The sequence below is a fragment of the Trachemys scripta genome, chromosome 10 (genome assembly GCF_013100865.1).
Source record: "Trachemys scripta elegans isolate TJP31775 chromosome 10, CAS_Tse_1.0, whole genome shotgun sequence".
In the NCBI taxonomy this organism is placed as follows: domain Eukaryota; kingdom Metazoa; phylum Chordata; order Testudines; family Emydidae; genus Trachemys; species Trachemys scripta.
Window position 1 is genome coordinate 84,789,243 of NC_048307.1, and position 14,561 is coordinate 84,803,803.

The window sequence follows — 14,561 nt, forward strand, 5'->3', positions numbered from 1 at the left end:
CCAAGCAGGGCCCTCTCAGCTTTCCCGCACCCCACACCCCGCTGGCTCCCTGGCCTGGGGGGAGCGGGGCGTCTCCGTGTCGCCTCTGGGCTCTGAGCCTCCAGCATGGCAGCTGCTCCCGTGCCCAGGTAGCGTTTCCCAGCATGGCCGGCAGTGGGATGCCCCGCCGCAGCTATGGGCTTGTCACCGGAGGAAGGGCCGTGCCGGCTGCTAGCGGGGGCACTGCCAGGGAGGGCTCTCCTGATAACCATCCCCCTCGCCCACAGCTGCCCTGGAGTGCGGACAAGGAGAGGAAGAAGCAGTGTGTGTTCAAGGGCAAGGACCCCCAGGTGAGCCCCCGGGGCACAGCGCGCTGCCAGCCCGCCTGTGCCAAGAGACGGCGGGGATGGGACATCAGCGCCAGGACTGGGGAGACGGGCCCATAGCTGGGGAGAAGCCTTGAACTGAACCTGCTCAGTGGGGCAATGAAAGCCAGAGTGGGGCCTGCAGCCAGCCCTCATAGCGCTGCCTGGATGCAGTCCCCTAGGGGGTGCTGTGGGGCAGAGGCTCAGCAGGGGGCGCTCTCCAGGCAGTGCTGGCCCATTGCCCGAGGGTGGCACCAGTGGGCGCTGCGCTGCAGGGAGCATGGTGGGGCCAGCAGGGGGCGCTCTCCCCTGGCAGTCAGGGTTGGTCCCTAGGGGGCACTGGGCTGCAGGGAGTGGGGTGGGGCACTCAGCAGGGGGCGCTCTCCCCTGGCAGTCAGGGNCTGCGCTGCAGGGAGTGGGGTGGGGCACTCAGCAGGGGGCGCTCTCCCCGGGCAGTCAGGGCTGGCCCCATTGCCCCAGGGTGGCACTAGGGGGCGCTGTGCTGCTGGTGGTGCTGTCTCTTGGGTAAGATGTGAAACTGAGGCCCAGGCTCCTGGCCTGTCCCGTGGGGGCCGGTGTCCGTCTGGCCCCTGGTCGCTCTAGCTACGTCCCTAAATCCTGCTGGGCTCCCGGGGCCCAGCGTGGGGTGACGGGGCTGGCAGGGGCTGCGGGTGCTGTGTCTGGGGAGGAGCGAACCCCGTGGGGGGCAGACTGAGCCGGTGCCTCTCGCCTTCCCCACAGAGGGACTGTCACAATTACATCCAGATCCTGCTGCAGCTGAACAGCAGCCACCTGTACGCCTGCGGGACCGGCGCCTTCAGCCCTGTGTGCACCTACCTCGTGAGTCCCCGTGCAAGCTCCGCCCGGCCCCTCCACTGCCCCACTCCCCCTGCAGGGAGCACTGGCTTGGGGGCTCTTCCTGCACCCGTGGCCAGGCTCGGAGGCAGCACAAGTCCCTGTCACCCCAGGGACAGAGCTCACTATTCCCGCCCCTTCCGCCCCAGCTGGGCGACGCTCTGCTGCCCGAGGGAAGAGCTGAGCAGCCTTGGGCCAGGAGCAGAGTTAGGGGGCAGCATGTGGGCCCCAGAGCCGATCCCTCCTGCACCCAGTTCTCCCTGGTGGGACTCCAGGCCCAGCTCTGAGCCCTGGCAGGGCCGTGGCGAGGGCCCTGGGGTGTGATGGGGCAGCAGGAGGGACTTGGATGGACTCAGTAACCTGCCCAGTGAAATACCCTGGGGACGTGAGGAAAGGGCAGGAGACACCGCACCTGCATTCCCCTGGCTCCTGCCCTCCTCCTGCCGTCCGTCCCCCCCCCCCCCGACTCTTCCTGGTCAGAGCATCCTCTCCTCTGCAGAATGTGCAGAACTTCAGCCAGGCGAGGGAGCTGCTGCTGGAGGACGGGAAAGGCCGCTGCCCCTTTGACCCCGAATACAAATCCACTGCCATCATGGTCGGTAAGGAGGGGCTGGTACCTCCCCGGGGTGGGGGCGGGGATGGGGGGGAACGGCTCCGCACCCCGCGGCCCGGCCTGTGGATGAGGAACAGCCAGCAGCGATGGAGCCAGTGGGGTGACGCTGGTCCCCTGGCAGAGGGACACGTGGTGCCCACCGCTGCCAGGCCAGGCCATAGGAGGCGCCTGGGAGCTCTGTTCTCTCTCTCCCCTCTGGCCGGATCGATACGCGCCTTCGGCTGGACGCCAGCAGCGGGATAGACCTGGCACAGAGCACTGCAGCACGGTTCCCTGGCAGGGGCTCGGAGAACCCCCTGGCACAGCCGCCCCGAATGAGGGGAGATGGCAGCTGGATCTGCTCCGGACCCAGTGCCAGCAGCGGGGAGGGAGGAAGGAACCGGTCCCTCCTTATGCCAGCGGGTCTGTCTTTCCCCGGCAGATGGTGAGCTCTACGCTGGGACCGTCAGCGACTTCCAGGGCAAGGAGCCGACCATCTACCGGAGCCAGGAGAGCCGCATCTCCCTCAAGACCGAGAACTCCCTCAACTGGCTGCAAGGTGCAGGGCTGCTAGGGCAGGGCCCGATCCCAGGCACACCCGGACAGGGGCGAGCAACAGGCGGCCCAGACAAGCTCCAGGAGCACGAGGAGGTGTCCGCCAGGGGGCTTAGGCTGCTGGTCCCAGTCAGACTTTGCCTCTCGCCTTGGGCTGCCCTCCTGTCCCCTCTCCCAGGCTAAGCAGGGCTGGCCGGGGTCACCGCTTGGCTGGGAGCCCCCCAAGGCAAGCTCAGCTTCCTTCCTTCCGGTCACTGCCATACTCCTCCCCAGAGGAGGCTGCATCTCGGCCCCAGCGACGAATTGCCCAGACTCCAGGATGCTCTGGGGTCCCAGGGGGCTGACACTGAGGGCTCTGTATTTGGGATGCAGACCCAGCCTTCGTGGGCGCAGCCTACCTGCGGGAGAGCCTGCCGCCTGGCAACTCCGAGGGGGATGACGACAAGGTGTACTTCTTCTTCAGCGAGACCGGCAAGGAGTTCGACTTCTTCGAGAACACCATCGTGTCGCGGATCGCCCGCGTGTGCAAGGTGAGCCGCGTACTGTCCTCGGGCACAGCAGGTCTGTGTGTACGTGCCAGGGAGGCTGCGTGATGGGGTCGGTCACATGTGCAAACTGATGCAGGTAGAGTCACACCTGTGCGAGGGGAGGCCGTGCATGTGTCACTCATGGCCCCACCCAATGTGCTTGTGGCTGGGCCTGCAGCGCCCCCTGCTGCCCACAGAGCTCACCTGCTTCTCCAGGCTCCGCTTTTCTGGTGCAACCGCCCGTCTCTGCTGCACTGGGGGCCCGGGGCAGCGCAGGGTGACACCCGCTCTCTCCTTGGCAGGGGGACCTGGGCGGGGAACGGGTGCTCCAGCGGAGGTGGACCACGTTCCTCAAGGCCCAGCTCTTGTGCTCGCGCCCCGACGACGGGTTCCCCTTCAACGTGCTGCAGGACGTCTTCGTGCTCACACCGGACGAGCGGCGCTGGAGGGACACGGTCTTCTACGGCGTCTTCACCTCCCAGTGGTGAGCGCGGGCCAGGGCCCTGCAGCTGGCTCCAGCTAGAGCCGCTCAGACCCAGACCAGGGCGTCTCCCTGGGGCACTGCCAGCAGAGGGGTTGGCCTGGGTTAGCAGAGGGGGGTGAGGAATGGGACCTGGGGCCTTTCCCATCTAGGGGGCACTGGCTCCCATCCGGCCCCATGGTGTGGGACTGGCTGGCTCAGGGGGACGGGGAATGGGACATGGGGCCTTTCCCCACTAGGGGCTGCTCCCTCCAGCTGCTGACGGCTCTTCCCCTCCCGTTGTGTCCCAGCTGTTGGCCTGGTCCAGGTGCTGCGGGGAGCTGTGTGTCAGGGTGGATTGTGCCTAGCCTGCAGGGGCTGAGCTGTCTGCAGGGGCCGTGCAGGGGCCGGGTGTCTCTGGGTGGTTCCAAGACCCTTTTTTCGCTGCTGATTTCCCCTCTGGTGCCAGGAACAAAGGGGGCCCGGGCAGCTCGGCAGTATGTGCCTTCGCCATGCACGACGTGCAGAAGGCCTTCGGCGGGCTCTACAAGGAGGTGAACCGTGAGACGCAGCAGTGGTACACAGACACCGGCCCTGTGCCAGAGCCCCGGCCCGGAGCGGTACGTCCCCCTCTCCCAGCACAGCGGGCAGGACTTGCCCCAAACCTGCCTGCTCCTTGGGGCACTGGACTCTCCAGCCTGGTCACATCAACACAGCCTGAGCCAATCCACACTGCCACCTTCCAGCGCCCCCCAGTCCCTGCCCCCTACACTGCCATCTTCCAGCGCCCCCCAGCCCCTGGGCGTCTTCCTCGAGCTCCTGGCCAGGTTGTCAGCAGGGGCTGCTGCAGCTCAGGGGGGCCAGGAGAGGCTGTGTGAAAGGCGCCAGCACTCAGCCCCTGCCCTCACTAACGCCCCCTGCTGGGGCTGTGCACTGGGACCGCAGGCCGTGGGGCTGTCCCGGTGCGGCAGGGCTGTGCTGTCCGTGTGTCTAGCTCTCTTCCTCTCCGCCCCACCAGTGCATCACCAGCCGCACGCGGCACATGAGGATCAACTCCTCTCTCCAGATGCCAGACCGCGTGCTGAATTTCATCAAGGACCATTTCCTGATGGACAGTGCCATCCGGAGCCAGCCGCTCCTGCTGCAGAGCCGCGTGCACTACCAGCAGATCTGCGTGCAACGCGTGCGGGGCCTGCACCACGCCTACGACGTCCTCTTCCTGGGCACAGGTGGGTCTCGTGGGGGCCAGCCAGGCAGGGTGTTCCCAGCCCGGGTGGCTCTGCTCAGTGCCCCCTTCTTTGTGTGTTGCAGACGACGGGCGACTGCACAAGGCCGTGAGCGTGAACCAGAAAGTGCACATCATCGAGGAGATCCGCCTTTTCCACGCAGGCCACCCAGTCCACAAGCTGCTGCTGGACCAGAGCCAGGCAAGCCAGCGAGCATGATGGGAAACTCCTGCATCCTCACCCTGCCTTCCCTCAGCAGGCAACATGACCCTGGGGGAGCAGGAGCCGTTCCCATAGCCAGCCTTGGAGCTGCCTTCTGCATGGCACTCTGCACAGCCCTGCTCCTGCTGCCCTGGGGCTGGGCACGCCCAGAGGGGCCAAGTGCTCTCGGTCAGCCTGTGGGGCAAACCGAGGGAGCCAGGGCCACGCCTGGGCTCACTTCTCCTCTCACTGCTGAATGGCTCCCAGTATGGCTGGCTCCCTCCCTCCCTGGGTAGGGTTTCCTGCCCTGAAACAGGCTCATCAGGGAAACCCAACGGCCCCGTCTCCTGGGGGAGCCAGGTGACAGGGTCTGCTCTGCAGAACTGAGGCAAACTCCATCCTCCCCGGTTTGGCTTTAGCAACAGAAACTCACAACCAGAGAGCGGCTCGGCTCAGCCCTTCTGCCCCCCCCGGGCTGCTCCAGCGCTCCTCTGCCTGCTCGGCCCACGCCCTAGAGCCTCTCTCCCCAGAGAGGTGCCCCCGCCGGGGGGTCAGCAGAGCCCACGTACCCTTTCCTGCCTGCCGACAGAGCGGGGATCTCAGACGACAGGTAAACGTGGGTTTCAGGAATGGCACCTGCCACATAGATCCCATCGGGTGATGTCTCCTCGGTGACACACGCATGTGCACACGCAGGCCCACGCCCTCTGCTGGGGCTGGCTCTCAATCTGCTCTCTCCTGCACAGGGCCTGCTTTATGCTACCTCGTACTCAGCAGTGGCCCAGGTGCCCGTCTCCAACTGCAGCCTGTACAGGAGCTGTGGGGAGTGCGTCCTGTCCCGGGACCCCTACTGCGCCTGGAGCGGAGAGGCCTGCCGCAGCGTCGCCCAGTACCACCTGCAGCTGCACCCCCAGTAAGTGCTGGCTCGGCCAGCCCCCGCCCCTCTCGGTTCGGCCAGCCCAGCCCCGCCCAGATGCCACCAGACCTGCCCCCACCCCTCAGACCAGCCACTCTCAGCCCGGCTGCCCCCACCTTCACCCCTCTCAGTTCTGCCCCCCCAGCTCGGCCCTGCTCCTCGCTCCCTCCCTGCACAGGCCGCGCTGACTGCGAATCTCCCCCTGCAGACCCTGGGCCCAGGATATCGAAGACGCCGACACGGAGAGGCTCTGCCAAGCAGGCAACGTGTCCCTGCCCATCCCCCGCCTTCTCCAACCCCCAGGTAAGGAGGCCTTGGGGCAGGACCCAGCGGGGTTGGGGTTTGCAAGCCTGCTGTGGGGCCGGGGGCTCTGGGACCTCTGCACAAGGATCCAAGGGGATCTCCCATCCCGTCCAGACTAGCTACCATTGCCCTCCGAAGGGCGGGTGGCGTCAGTGCCAGGGCCTGGCCAGCTGGGGGCGCTCTAGGAGCACACAGCTGCCGCCTCGCTCCTAGAGTGAGAACACGCCCCTCACCTGCGCGTAGACCCTGCCGCAGCACGGAGCTGGGTCCCCGATGGCCACCCCCATTCCCCCCCGTCATGGGGACATTGGGCCACATCCCAGTCGCTGCCCCGTGGGTGCCCCGGGCCGGGCGTGGGCAGGGGGAGGCGGCTGGCCGGAGCGGTTCCTGACCTGCCTGCGTGGCTTTTTGCTCCGCAGCAGAGGGACCGCAGTGCCAGCAGATCTGGCTCCTGCCCAACGCGGTCAGGCCCTTGCCGTGCCGGCTTTTGTCCAACTTGGCCTCGCGGCTGTGGGTGCACAATGGGACCCAGATCAACTCCTCCTACCTGGTGCTGCCGGACGGATCCCTCATCCTGGTGGGCAGCCTGGAGCGCCTGGGCACCTACGAGTGCTGGTCGCTGGAGGAGGGCTTCCAGAAGCTGATGGCGAGCTACTGCGTGGGGGTGGAGGAGCTGGCCCCGGCGCTGCATGTGCCGCTGGATGCAGCGGGCAGGCCCCTGCCCGGCCAGGACGCCATGGAGACCATCAGCACCTCCCGGAGCACCTCTGCCGTGGGCAGCGTCTCCTCCCGGCACGACGGCAAGAGCTACTGGCCCGAGTTCCTGATCATGTGCGCGCTCTTCGGGGCGGCGCTGCTGCTGCTGGCGCTCTTCGTGCTCTGCCGGCACCGGGACAGCATGAAGGCCTTCCTCAAGCAGGGCGAGTGCCCCCGCGGGAGCCACAGGAAGGTGGGGCTGCCCGTCGAGAGCCTGCCCCTCAACGGCAGCAGCCTGCCCAGCACGGCGCCCGACCACAAGGGCTACCAGGCCCTGACCGACAACTACATCAGCACCCCCCCGCACGCGCCCCCGGGCGCCAGCCCGGCCTTCTCCCAGTCGGACAGGAGGCCCCTCAGCATCCGCGAGAGCTTCGTGGAGGTCTCTCCAGCCTGCCAGAGACCCCGGGTGCGGCTGGGCTCCGAAATCCGGGACTCCGTGGTGTGACCAGGCTGGGGCCATGAGCTGAGCCCGTGAGACACACCAGCCCCGGCTCCGCTGAGCCTTCCCAGAGACCTGTGCCATCAGGGCCGCAGCATGGCAGGGCTGCGTGGGGCTAGGCCACCCCCGCCCCACCTCACCCTGCAGCCACTGACCCGGCTGTAACAATGACCTGCAAACTGCCTGGCGCCAAGCGGGGGAAGGGGGGGCCCAGCACTATGTAGCATGTTCTCGGGGAGGCAGAGCCCCTCTGTGTATCTGGGGGGCGCTCACACTCCCCTGCAGCCCTCGCCCCAGCCCTGCCAACCGTGGAACAGCTCTGGCAGCCAGGGGCCGTTGCTTGCTGCAGAAGCAGGGCGTTCCGGGAAGGCCCAGGGGCTCTGGTGCTGGGAGCGGTGCAGTGGGACCTGTGCACCTTAGTGGGGCGGAGCTGGCACGTCTAACACTGACACGTGTGAGCAAGCTGCTGCCTGCATGTGGAGCCCGTTCTGTGGCCAGGCAGGAGAGTTCATCTGTGTCGTATCCCCCTCGTTCCACATCCCGCTGTGCCGTCCTGGTGCCTGCCGAGAGCTGGGTTGGGGCATGTTCTGTGCGTTTGTGCTTTGGGTTGTTTTTACTATGTGACAATGTGAACTGAGCCCCGGTGAGCACGTCCGAGCAGCAGCAGGCGCCGCTGTGGGGTGCTGTCACCGTACCGGCTCACACCGTTTGTGGACGTTCTTGCACAGAAATGAGTTGTTGTCGTCTGTCTTTTTTTATATAAAGTCCACCTGTCTTGGTGAAGGGTGAGTGCATGGTTCCTGCCCACGCGGGCATGGGGCGTGACGGGGCTGAGAGCAGAGCTGGACCTGCCCGAGGCACCTGTACTCAGCAGAAGCCCCTGCTCGGTGAATTGTAACCGCTCAGGCTGAAATTCCCCATGCTGGGGCTGCCTCGGCGTGAAGGCTTCGGGGAAGTTTCAGCCGTTCGAGAGCCCAGGGACAATCCATGTAACATTTCTTGTAACCGCTTCCTTGCCCAGCACTGGAGTTTGCAGGCTGTGGAGTGGAACGTCCCCCCTGCCGCCTTTTACTTTCCCATGAAAACTTGGCCAGGGGCAAAGGCTGGAACATTCCCAGCGGGGCCGTGTGCAGTAGCCTGCTCCATTCTCTGAAGAGTGGTGTGCAAAGAGCATGCTCCTCCCCCCCCCCCCCCCCAGCTCCCACTGCAGGCATCCTCGCGGAGCGGGCCCCAGCCCAGGGCGGAGGGACTTTCTCTGCAATTGCTCCTCCCGGGTGCAGGGCCTTCTGTCACGGAGTCCCCGGGCAATGCTCTGGAACTGCTCCCCGCAAAGCCAGTCAGGACTTTGGGGAGCCTCCTCTCCCTCGGAGCAGACCGTCTTCAGGCCAAGAAGCTCACACGGCTTCACCTCCTTGGAGCATTCAGCATATGCCCCTCCGTCGTCGCTCAACCACACTCCTGTCCTGTCTCCCCAGTGCTCAGCTCTCAGTAACCAGCTAGGAAACACGATGGCAGATGTGGTCTCTTCTCCCCAGGGGCTGAGAACCGCCTACCTCCCAGGGGGTTCTCCAGGGAGCTGTCGGTGGCTCCCAGGTGGAGCTGAGAACCTGCTCATCCCAAGCTGCAAGTGCTCCGGTGATGAGCCAGAGTGTGAGGGGCTGTGCACAGCGCCTGCGGCTCTCGGCAAGCGGGGCAGGAGCTGCTCCCAGAAGCTGATTTTAAATGAGCTCTCGTGAAACGTGAGGGGTCAGGTACGGGCTACAGCTGACCGGCCAGCCTTGTGTGACCTCTAAGGCTGTGGCAACGTTCATGTGTAGTGATGTCGTGGTATCGAAAGGCTGTACGTTCGGTTTCAAACCTTCTTTCAGCCAACTGCCCCCCTTTGGTTTGCCTGGGCCTGGCTGCTGCCCCTAAGGCCAGGCCCCAGAGCTGCAGCTCCGTGGCAGGACCCTTTTCTCTCCAGCGTAGCAGCATTTGGCACTTTTATAGCTCCCCCGACCGCACCCCTCTGGCAGCACTGCGCACAGATCCTCCAGGCTGGCCGGCCGTGGGGCACCACAGGCCGTAGGTGTGTGGCGGTGTGGTTAGCAAGAGGGACCCATGGCCTGTGAGGCACTGCGGGATCACACCACAGGCTGGACCTCTGCACTGTTCTCCGCCAGCACCCCGTGGCCAGCTGGATCCCAGGGCCTCGTGCACCACACGGGACAGGGAAGAGCCCCCCAATCCCTTTGCTATGTTGAAAAGGCCCCTAGCTGGTGGGGGGAATCACCGAGCTGTCAGTGGGCTCCTGGAGGGAGAGACCTCCGGGCCCAGTAACCCCAGGGAGCTGGGAGGGCAGCGGCGGCAGCAGCAGCAGCAGGGGGGGAGGGATAGCTCAGTGGTTTGAGCATTGGCCTGCTAAACCCAGGGTTGTGAGTTCAATCCTTGAGGGGGCCACTTGAGGATCTAGGACAAAATCAGTACTTGGTCCTGCTAGTGAAGGCAGGGGGCTGGACTCGATGACCTTTCAAGGTCCCTTCCAGTTCCAGGAGATGGGATATCTCCATTAATTTATTTATTAACCCCCTCCCCTAATGATGGGGCAGGAGAGATTATAGCCTCTGGCCCGACATATTCAGCCCAGGAGGCAGTACTGCCCCCTCGAGTGTTCCAGGTGATGGCAGGTTGCTGCAGGCTGCCCAGAGCCATGGCCCAGGGGGTGCTCATCCTGTGGGGGTGGGGAAACCAACCCCACACATCTCCCTGCAGAGCCCTCAGTTCTCTGCACACACACACACACACGTGTAAGACTCCAACTCTTTATTCATTCTCCCTACATGGCTGAGCAGCCCTCCGCCCCGTGCAGAGTACTGCAGGCCCTCCGTCCCACAGTGGGGGAGCGCCCAGCAGAGCGGCACGGGCACGCCAGCTGCTTTACCACATGTAAGAAAGGGTAGAAAGAAAGAAAAGAAAAAACACCCTGAATCTTTGCTCCCCAGCCAGGCACTAGCACTGTGTCAAGCAGCAGCAGGCAGGGTGGGACCGCAGAGTGGAGCGTTCTGCCTGACAGCCATTGCCTTCCCCTGGCCTGCAGCAGCTGCCTAGCAGGGGAAGGACCCAGGGCCAGGGGGCCTGACAACAGGAATCAGCGGCTGCTTCGGGAAGGGAGGTACAGCACCAGCAGACACTGACTCCCAGGGCAGGGCAGATTGGGAGCAGCACAGGCAGAAGCTTTACAAGTCAGTTCTCAGCTGTGGCCCTGCCCGCTGCCAGCCCTGTGAATGCTGGGGCCTGTGCCAGGCCCCCCAGGACCTCCCCCCCACCACAGACTCTGGCTGAGTAGAAAGGTGTGCGTGGGCCAACGAGAGGGAGTTGGGAAGTTACAGAAACACCCTGGCAGGTGCCAGTTACACTACTGCATAGTCAAACAAGCCCCGTGTGCTGCATCCCTTTGCCTGACCCCTCAGGGGCTCTTGCCGGAGTCCTAGCTGCCCGTTTGCTCATGGAAGGCACAAAGAGGCTTGGGAGGGTGAGCCCTGGATTATCACCAGGCCCCAGCAGGAGTTCCCTTCTCCAGCTCAGGATGTCCAGGGCAGGCCAAGAGGACTGCACCTGGTTTGCATAGGAGTAAGCCCATGAAAATATAGCCCATGGAGACTAGAGATCCCAGCAGCCTCTGCTCTGATCCAGGTATGGCTTGACAGGCTGGGCCCTGTAGTCTCCGTGGGCCAGGCGTTTGTTGGAAGCACAAGGCAGCTGCATTAAGGAGCCTGCAGGCCAAGAAGAGCACAGAAGGCACAGCATACTGGGCAGGAGAGGCCTTGCCCCGTGGAGCCCTGCATAAGGCACTATGGAAGGAGTGCTCCTAGACACTGGACTCCTAGCACGATCCTGGAGTCACCAATATTATTGCATCTGTTTGCCAGAAGGGGAAGGATCCAGCCACTGCGCAGAGATGGTGCAGAGCCGCACAGCCGGCTAGGAAGGGACAGCCAGACACAGGACACCTCCAATTGAAGGGACGTGGCGCCATCACAGCACGATCTTGAAGGAACTGAAAGACACAGTGACCAGCCCATTCTCATGCTGTGCCACAGGGGAGCTACTCGCTGGGGGCTCCAGTGCTGGGCACAGGAAGGGCTGTATGTAACATGGCGTGAAAGGAGCTCAGAGGGGACATGGCAGACCCAAGCAGAATGCAGCTGGTGTTTAAGAGACATGATTCTGGATGTCTTCTGCCAATGGCTCGAGGGGGGGGCGCCCTGGATACCCTGAGCATGGTCAGACAGCCCCCATCAAGCTAGAGGAGTCGAGTGGCCAGGGAAGGGGGCGCGAGAGCCCTGGAATGGGGCAGGAGGGCAGTCTGGGGCGTGAGGCTCAGGACTAGAAGACGGGAGAGCTGGGTTCTCCTGCTGCCAGGGTGTGACTGTAGGCAAAGCCAAGCCTGTGCCTCTATCCTCCCGTGAAAGGAGAAGGCCCTGCTGCGGCCAGGCGGTGCTCGTTCGGTTTGCGAAGCAGGAAGGATGGGCCGGTGGTAACGAGACTGGCCTGGGAGTTAGAGCCATGGATTCTACTCCCAGCTCTGCTACAGCCTCCCTGTGTAACTCTGGCGAGTCGCTCCCTGCCCCACCTGCAGCATGGACAGAACCGCCCTTCTCCCCGCTCCGCCAGCTGCGTTCTGTCTGCGAGCTCCTCGGGCAGGCACTGGCTCTGTGCTTACATACAGCTCCCGGCAGAAGGCGCTGGAGACCAGACAAATGAGTGGAGCATCTAGGCACTGCCACAATACAGCTCGCTAGGAAGGGGGCAGGAGCCGCAGCCCCATTGAACTGGGACTCAGGTGCGTAGGAAGTGTTCCCCGAGCATTGCAAGGCCTCAGTGGACAGGGCTAGAGATAGGCAAAGGTTTCTTCACTGTTATAGGAGACTTTTAGAGCACGTCTGCGCTTTTAGCCCTGCTACCAGCTGGGAGAGGTGTGTCCACTCTGCGCAGAGAGTTAAGCAAACCCCCATTCCACCCACTGGCTAGCTTTCCCTCCCTAGCAAGCACTGGATTTTCTCCAGCCAGACACTGCAGCAAGCAGTTGAGACAGAGGTACCTGGCAAAGTCTGGTGATCGAGAAATGACATGCTGGAACTCAGAGAGGTTAATGGTCCCATCCTTGTCAATATCGGACTCCTCCAGGATCTGTCAGGGAAAGGGAAACACCAGCCCTCAAAGCCTGCTTGAGCAGCCCCACACAGCAGGTCCAGCAGCCCTGCTGGCCAAGCCCCACAGACTCACGTTCTGGATGAGCTGGTCCATCTCTGACTCGCTCAGCCTAGTCTCATCTCCTTCCCCTGTCAGGCAGTTCACCAGCTTCTCCAGGTCCTTCCTGTCCAGGGTCCCATCGTCGTCAAAATCTTTGGGGGGGAAACGTCCAGGTTACCATCAGAGGCACTTGCCCATGAGACCCTGTTTCCATGGCTATGGCCTAGCAACACAGGAGAGTCACAAGCAGGAGTGCTCCCAGAGAGGGGGTTCTTGGCTGGGCCTCAGGCTTGCCCCGGGGGCCTCGCAGCCTCCCCCTTGGAGCCCTTCACTGGGGTAGGGCTGGCTAACACCACAGTCTGCTCCAAGCACCTCAGACTGCAGCTGGGCAAAGTCACCCATGGACAGCAGGTTCCTGACGTGACCCCCTCCCCAAGCCCTGCTCTGCACAGAGGGACCCGCGAAGCAGAGCATTCACCCCAGGGCCTGGCTGATCTCTACCGAAGATGCGGAAGGCGTAGTGGGATTTGATCTCCGAAGTGGCTGAGTCGCTGAAGACGCTCAGCATGTCAAGGAAGTCTTCGAAGGACATGCTGCCATCCCCATCCTCTGAGGTGGAGAAGACCCGGCAGATCCGGTCCTGGAACGGGTTTGCCTGTCAACACATGGGGAATCACCACTGGACTGAGGCACCAGGACTTCCCAGCAGCAGCGGGGCAGTTCTGCTCTAGCTCAGTGGGGGTTCCAGAGGGGTCAGGCAGATGATCACCATGGTCCCTTCCAGCCTTAAAATCCCTGACTGTGCAGAGACCCTCAGAACTTCCTGTGCAATTCCATTTGCTGCCGGTTAGCCCCCTGCCATCAGGTGCCTGCAGCACCCGCGTGGCTTGGGAAGCTGGGCACCATGCTGACCGACACCTCTTCCCACAGTCCTGGCAGCGCAGCGGGGAACGGGAAGTGGAGCAAGCGCACCATGACTGGAACCGCCTCCCCGATTGCAGAGCACACCCAAAACGAACGGCAGCTGCCCACAGCCAGCATCCAAGTCTTGGCCCAGACCCAAGAGATCAGAGGGACTGACCTGGTTCCTCTGAGGGCTGGGTGGGAGGGGGAGGCTAAGCAGAAGGGGTGTGCACCATACCCTCAGTTCAGGTAGTGTGAGGATCTGGCTCTTGGGGACTCTTTTCTGCAGGACACTCTCCCTCTCCTCCTTTGACAGCAGCTCCCTGAATCTCTTGTGGGCGCTTTGGAAGAGAAGAACAATTAGTGCATGGCAGAGCTGCTAACGGTCTGGGACAGAGGCTGCTGAGCTTAGCTGGGGGCCTACCGGGGTAATTCTTCCCAGAGCTGCCTGGAGAGGTGACTATTCCCCAGCCCTGAGCACACTCCCCATGCTGCACCAGAAACAACCCCCTGATGCAAACAAGGGGCGAGGGAGGAGGAACAGTGTTAGCCAATCAGGCCCTCTTCTCTGCCCTCTGCAGGCACCACAGCATCCGCAGCTGCCTCCTGTGCCAGCTCCTAGACACACCGCGCTGTGATTCCCCCTACCCCACCCCTGTCCTGTTACGGGGTGGCACTCAGACACTAGCCTATGCCCGGCTGGCTGCAGAGGTTACAGTGCTGGGACACACAGCAGGTAGCAGCAGTGACAGCTGCACACAGGACACTTCAGGACCAGCTGCCTGGGCCATTACTCGCTCTCAGCCAGGGTGCCACTGACAACCAGGCTAGGCTGGGTGTCTACCAACAGCGTCAAACGCAGCAAAGCGGCATTCGGCAAGGCCCTGCACAGCCCACGGCCATTCGCAGCTACAGCATCACAGCACCAGCAGGGCAGACGCTGACACAGCCCAGCCTGGAGATCTTATTTTTCCTTCTTTGCCTCCAGCAGCCCATCAGCGCAGCCAGTAAAACCAGACCCCGCAGAGAGCAGCAGGCTAGAAGCACCACTCCCTGAAGCAAAGTCCAGCACACAGAGTGCCGGGTTCAAAGTGCCCTTGTGCCAGGGAACACACCAAGAGCAGGAAGAGGCTCCAGTTCAGAAGGGAAGCGCTCCCTGGCCACTGCCCACTGCTGCACCACACTTCCCCCCGCCCCTTTGCAAGCACCGGGGCTGGGCTGTATGACCCCTAGGCCATGCTCCCATAGC

The 14,561-nt window shown here is 63.6% G+C and overlaps 2 protein-coding genes across 3 annotated transcripts in view; one reads left to right on the forward strand and one right to left on the reverse strand.

Annotated features, from left to right (window-relative positions):
- Window positions 1-7,960, forward strand: part of SEMA4B (semaphorin 4B) — a 37,647-nt gene extending 29,687 nt beyond the window's left edge. For both annotated transcript variants that reach the window (XM_034784196.1, XM_034784195.1), the window contains 12 exons: window positions 267-329; window positions 1,086-1,184; window positions 1,699-1,798; window positions 2,234-2,350; window positions 2,719-2,876; window positions 3,176-3,357; window positions 3,803-3,953; window positions 4,352-4,562; window positions 4,645-4,760; window positions 5,507-5,673; window positions 5,885-5,979; window positions 6,399-7,960. In XM_034784196.1, coding sequence (XP_034640087.1) covers window positions 267-329; window positions 1,086-1,184; window positions 1,699-1,798; window positions 2,234-2,350; window positions 2,719-2,876; window positions 3,176-3,357; window positions 3,803-3,953; window positions 4,352-4,562; window positions 4,645-4,760; window positions 5,507-5,673; window positions 5,885-5,979; window positions 6,399-7,183 — 2,244 coding nt within the window. In that variant the 3' untranslated portion in view covers window positions 7,184-7,960. The remainder of the gene's footprint in view (window positions 1-266; window positions 330-1,085; window positions 1,185-1,698; window positions 1,799-2,233; window positions 2,351-2,718; window positions 2,877-3,175; window positions 3,358-3,802; window positions 3,954-4,351; window positions 4,563-4,644; window positions 4,761-5,506; window positions 5,674-5,884; window positions 5,980-6,398) is intronic.
- A 2,004-nt stretch (window positions 7,961-9,964) lies between these two features.
- On the reverse strand, window positions 9,965-13,653 carry CIB1 (calcium and integrin binding 1; the record flags this gene model as incomplete). The annotated part of the gene is given in 5 exon segments (XM_034784391.1): window positions 9,965-11,213; window positions 12,258-12,346; window positions 12,443-12,561; window positions 12,911-13,064; window positions 13,551-13,653. Coding segments are annotated over 5 exon segments (487 nt in total), but the record flags the coding sequence as incomplete, so codon positions are not given.
- Between the last annotated feature and the right edge of the window lie 908 nt (window positions 13,654-14,561).